Raw genomic sequence first — 5,613 nt, 5'->3', positions numbered from 1 at the left:
TTAGGGCATTACAAAAAGATTTGTCAACCTCACGACTGGTGGAGGAAACTATAGATCTTATCAATAGGATCTCTTTCAGGTTTAAGAATAAGGTGTCCCTTATTTGGATACCAGCACATAAAGGACACAATGGCAATGAAAAGGCGGATGGCCTAGCCAAAGAAGGTTCTAATACTGCGTTTGTCAGGCCACAACCGGTATTACCTCACTCTGTGAGCACAGCGAAAGAGAGTATCAATAACTGGGGCATGAAACAATTCCTTAGGGAGTGGAATTTATCCCACGGACACAGGCAATCGAAAGAGTTTATTAAGGCGACCAAACCAGCAGAATCGAAATGGCTATTCTCTATCTCAAGGAAGGGAATTAGGAGGCTGATAGGTATTCTGAGGGCCACTGCCCACTGAGAAGACTCCTCTTCGTAATGGGTATCCTACCACATCCCTTTTGCCGCTTCTGCGAAATAAAAGAAGAAACGGCAAGGCACTACCTCGCGCAGTGTGATAGGTATGCTAGGTCTAGATTTGAAATCTTTGAAGGAGAGGACATCACCCAATCACTCCCCAAGATAAAATGGTCCAAAATCTTGCGGTTTGTGAACAAGTCCAAAAGGTTTATGCAGGACACGTTAGCCGACCAAGGCCCGAGGGGTTAAATGCCTGGGTAGACTCGTACCCCATTCCTAAAAGGTCCGGGACTTGGTCGCCCACCCTGCATTATATATATATATATATCCTATCTTGTATCTCATTCTGTTGGCCCTCTCAAAACCTTTTATACATAAATATGTAAGAGTGGAAGGAGGTCGAGTGCTGATTATTTTAACACACTCTAGTCTTTGTCGACGTTTTGGTTGTTCTGTCTCTTTGTAGTTTCTTCTTTTTCCGACCTTTCACGCCTATACTTGATATATACATTTAAAAACCTTTTGAGATGATCTGATGGAAACTACATAATAATGTTTAAAACTCTTAATTCTTGTTATTTGATGATAGTTAATATAGTTTTTAATTCTATTATATTGCATTTTTAATGCCTATTAAAAAACCACTTTTTTGTTTTGTACAACACGGAAACAGGCGCAAAAAATTGTTAGAGTTCTATAAGAATAGTATTAGAAACGTATACAGGGCTTTCAAGCATAGTCTGAATTTTTTTAACTCTCTCTAGGTTGTAGCGAAATTCCGCCAAATTTATTAATTATATTCAAATATTTACCAAAATTATCATTTACATATAAAATTCGCTCCAAGTCGGATGCGTTTTTTTGAATTTTTCAGTAGTTTGCAAAAAACACGTGTGAAACATCATGTGTTGTAATTTTGTAAAAATAAAGACAGCCATTATTATTATTGTTGTTACTATAATATCAGTGTTAGTAGAATTGTAGCCCGTAAAAATATTTAAATGGCTAAATGTTCAAGCTTTTATTTAATCGTCGGTTGCATAATGGTTTACAGGATGGTTTATTGGTTCATTTCATTTATAGTCGAAGCCGAGCCAAAAAAACAAGCTGGTATGATTTTCATTTTGACATATTGTAATGTAATTTGGCCATCATTTTGTTAATGGGTAGATTTAATGAGTGTTTATAAATTTTAATCTTCGATCGATAGTAGTAATTAAAAGGAGAATGGTTCGAATTTGAAATTTAGTTTTCCGTAGTGGGTTAAAATCGGGCATCTTTTCAATCTCACAGAAAAAGTTTGGAAATTAAATGGCCGAAATGAATGAATCGGAGGTGTGTGATGTTGATGTTTTCGATAATTGTGAGTATTAGAATATTTGAAAGTGAGTGTTTAGATAGATATACAAATAAAGTACAAAGAGGGCTTGGTACTCTGAAGAACTCTCTAGAACCCGACAATGCACTTTAACGATTTTTTATATTTTAAGCTTAAAAGTATCATTCAAATCCTTGCTTTAGTTTGAAGATTTTTTGTAATTATCAACCCGTATTGAACCGAAAAAGCTTTTAGTAAACACAAATAATGCTAAAATTTGAAAAACAGCAAATTTTTATAAACACTTGATGACTGGTTAAAAGTAAGTAAGTAAAGTAATGCCTCTCGTATCGAAGGACTTAAAACCCCCAGAGATTCTACACTGTATCATCCTAACCTGACTCAGAGTTGGCCATATGTGGTTGACATTACTTTTGGGCCAAAGACTGTCATGAAGAGTCGCTCAATATGTCTCACTTAATTAAAGAGTGTCATTCATTGGCAGCAAATACTTGGTTCTGTGTATAAAGTGTGCAGGGATGCCATCTGATATGATAATTACGAGAATTATGAGAACTTGAGTCTCTGGGTCCCATGTTCTGATTCTTGAGAGGAAACGTTTGTTTTATTGTATGAAGTACTGATTATTTTGTTTCTCTAGCAAGTTTCGAGAGCGATTGTATTTATTGGCATGAATGTTTAGAGTGTTCTGAAAGAGGATACAATTTGTGAGATTTCTGATCCCAAAATACTCAATTGTGGTTCCACTATGGGGCGAATTTTTTTGTAGTCACTATTAATAGCCTGCTTGCTCTTGTGAATTGCAACTTATACTATTTCTTCATCTTATATTAATTCTGTCAAAAATTGTGAGAGTTCGTGTGATACACAAGAGATGGTAGATAGATTAGATACATTAGAAAACTATAAAAATGGTTGGTTAAAAAAATTGTTGAACTTAAGATCCTTGTTTGCAGTTTAAATATGGGGGATTTCATCTGGACCAATGCTGTTGAGAAATAACCATATTTTCAAGTTTGTAAAAAGTTCTGTCTCAATTTTCATTATTAAGAAATTGAAACTAATTAGCATATTATATTTCATTCACATGTTTTTTATGAATTAGTCTATGAGTTAATTTAAAATAATTAGCCTTATTTTTTCAATTTGTTTTGTTGCAAATACATTTTAAGCCTACTGAGACTCTTCATCAATACATTAAAAAAACTCTTTAGTGTTGTATGTAAATATGTAAAAAATACAGCTAAATATGCTATTTTCAGTTGGGCTTTCATCAGCCCAAGGAAAATCAGAAATGGATGGACAAGAACTTCGTCAAATAATTGCCATTGGTGTAGGAATAATTCTTGTTCCTGTAATTACATGGCTTCTTATAAAGTTGTCAAGAGGAAAAGTGACCTTCCTTTTTGGCCATCGTTGCATTGGAAATGGCGACGTTAACTGCAGACATGGTTGCAAGCTAAACGTGAAAAGAGGTACAAATAAGTTATAAATAATCGAGCCCTTCAATAATAATTTTGACATTTATTTTTCCAAAAGTTTGCAAGAATTTGGAGGAGAGAATTGATAAAATTGAAGCTAGCATGGAACCGATCAACAAAAATCTTGGCATCTTACTGGAGAAAATAGCTAGTATTGAAAATAGTGTTAAAGCTGCTGTTGATGAGGTAATAAATATTTTTGACCTAACATAAATTTAACATAACTAACCTATAATAAAATAGTGTTCAAGTATTTTAAAAATATCATTAATATTAATAATGGTCTCTTTATTTATGTAAATTTTAAAAGATATTGGTGCACATATTTATGTCCTAGGTTTTGATACACAAATTATTGATTACAATACATTTTTTTAAGGTTATTGCAAACAAAAGGAAAATAATTGTAACTGAAGTAATGGAAAATTTAACAGAGAGGGTGTGTAGAGAAGTTACATTAAAGCAAACCGCCAGAGACATAAAAATTAATGAACCCAAAGGAAACTTAAAAACTCTACTTCATCAGATACTTAATTTAGAAGAGGCAAGGAGAAAACAGTTGCAAAACAGACACAACACAAACAGATCTTTGAATTCCCATAAAAAGGAAGAAAAGCCCATTTTGTGTACCATCAGTATTAAACGATTGAAACAGGCTCTCAACAAGATACGCTCGCAATCAGAATCTATGCAAAACATTTATGAAAGGCACGCTGAAAATAGACCTTTGAACAGGTCGCCGTCCCTATTTCAACATCCAGTCGTTCCAAGTTTCCGCCCTTCTCTCATTATAAACTGTAAACCCTTTCCAGTAACATATAATCAAAATTGAAGAAATAAAATGATATAATATCAAATTTGCCTTATTCTGTTCCTGGATATATAAGTTGAAGAAAATAAAACAACTTTTATTAGGATACAACTGAATGTCAACCATCTTAAAAAGAATAATATTTAGATGTTATGTGCAACAAATATTGAATCTCTTTTGTATGATCAATGATTAAAAAATATATAACAGCAGAGAAAGTTTAAAGAAAGTTTATGACTAAACGGAGACCATTATTGAGTTAAAACATTTATCAATTTTATGGAAAATCTCTCTTTACTATAATATTTAAGATGATGTTTCTGTTCATATATAATGATGATCAAGTAAAATGTTTCTGTTAAAAAACATTGTAGAGAGAGGTAAATATAAAAGTTAAATATTAACCAAATAGGAGAAAAATAATGTTATGCATCAAAAAAATAAATTTTAAAAAAACTAGAGATTTGTCAGAAGTTTAATAATAATGCATAGCAGTTTAATAATATTGCATGCAAGCATTGTTATTGTCTTACACTAGCTATAATTTTTTTAAACCAAAATATTTAAAATAATGCTGTTTTTCATTACAGGCTTATTTATGACGAGCAGACAATCAAGTATTATGACCTCGTTAAAAAAACAAAAACAAAAAACAATGGATTAAACACAAATAAAGAGTGATAAATAACTTGTCGAATGTATTATATTTTAATTCTACAAAATAAACATGTTTTTTATCCAGGCAAATAATAATAACAATGCAGCATAAACAACAAATTAGACAAATTCTCTGAACAGTCTCCCTAAGTCAACCCTCTCGTTGTGCTCTTGTCAGAGAGATACCATTAACTGGAATGTCAAAAATGGTGATTGCTTTCTGGATACTTGGATACATAGCTCTAGGTTAACAAAAAGGTGGTCAACGAGGCAATGGCCAGGACATCTGAACCTCCAAACTTAACCATTGTGATATGGCCCTTTGATGTTAAAAATGCAATAAAAAACGATTAAAAGAAAGTAGAAGCATCAGTGGGCCAAATCAGCAGAGAAGCTCTAGTTATAGGAAGAATCATAAAGTTAGGCCTTGTGAGGTTTGATTAAAAGCCCGTGGCATGTAGAGAAAGGTGTGTGTCCCACTTAATTTAAAGGTGCCACTTGTTGTAAACTGTGTACAAATCCACCCGATTCTTGGAGAAAACAGGGCTATTTTCTTTTATATTAATACTAGTTGTTTAGTTTGAGTGAATGTATTTGTTAGCATGAATGTGCAATGTGAGAGGGCCAATAGCAGAATATTGTGTCAATCCTTAATTAGGTTAGTTATATATAATAGGAGTAAAGGATGATGGAGTAATATCAAGTACTCCACCTCCAATTGTGTTAATGAGATGTAAATAAGAAAGAATATATTTAAGAATGAATAAGTGTGAATGTGTTTAGACTAGCATGTGTTGGGTGCTAAATTGACCCAGAGCCCAACTTCAGTGGATGGTCGGATAAAACCGAAATGTGGCTCTAGACTGCCAACACCCGGGGTGGGTGATTCTTGAGGCTTGCCGGTAATCCATTGTAAATT

At 33.2% G+C, this 5,613-nt stretch overlaps 1 protein-coding gene across 6 annotated transcripts; it reads left to right on the top strand.

The window, feature by feature from the left end:
* Positions 1-1,323: 1,323 nt before the first annotated feature.
* On the top strand, positions 1,324-4,731 carry LOC106665723. 6 transcript variants are annotated; one of them, XM_014392410.1, is made up of 5 exons: positions 1,334-1,516; positions 2,702-2,770; positions 3,008-3,220; positions 3,285-3,412; positions 3,606-4,083. In XM_014392410.1, exons 2-5 carry the CDS (start codon positions 2,731-2,733, stop codon positions 4,056-4,058), a joined length of 834 nt encoding a protein of 277 aa, XP_014247896.1. In that variant the 5' UTR covers positions 1,334-1,516; positions 2,702-2,730; the 3' UTR covers positions 4,059-4,083. The 6 variants fall into 6 exon arrangements, with proteins under 6 accessions (XP_014247907.1, XP_014247870.1, XP_014247896.1 ...); XM_014392402.2 differs by lacking the exon at positions 1,334-1,516 and adding an exon at positions 1,534-1,769; XM_014392421.2 differs by lacking the exons at positions 2,702-2,770; positions 3,606-4,083 and adding an exon at positions 4,628-4,731 and having other exon boundaries at positions 1,324-1,516.
* The last annotated feature ends 882 nt before the right edge of the window (positions 4,732-5,613 follow it).

This window comes from Cimex lectularius, unplaced genomic scaffold (genome assembly GCF_000648675.2).
Source record: "Cimex lectularius strain Harlan isolate CLEC.00 unplaced genomic scaffold, Clec_2.1 scaffold114, whole genome shotgun sequence".
NCBI classification, from domain to species: domain Eukaryota; kingdom Metazoa; phylum Arthropoda; class Insecta; order Hemiptera; family Cimicidae; genus Cimex; species Cimex lectularius.
Note: the sequence above shows the minus strand (reverse complement) of the source record. Positions and strands in the feature narration are given on the sequence as shown.

Excerpts from the sequence above, each read along its gene's own strand:
- LOC106665723 (XM_014392384.2), top strand. The coding sequence starts at position 1,408 with ATGGCTAAATGTTCAAGCTTTTATTTAATCGTCGGTTGCATAATGGTT. Across the intron at positions 3,221-3,284 it reads CAAGCTAAACGTGAAAAGAG|TTTGCAAGAATTTGGAGGAG; the intron begins GTACAAATAAGT and ends TTTTTCCAAAAG. Across the intron at positions 3,413-3,605 it reads TTAAAGCTGCTGTTGATGAG|GTTATTGCAAACAAAAGGAA; the intron begins GTAATAAATATT and ends CATTTTTTTAAG.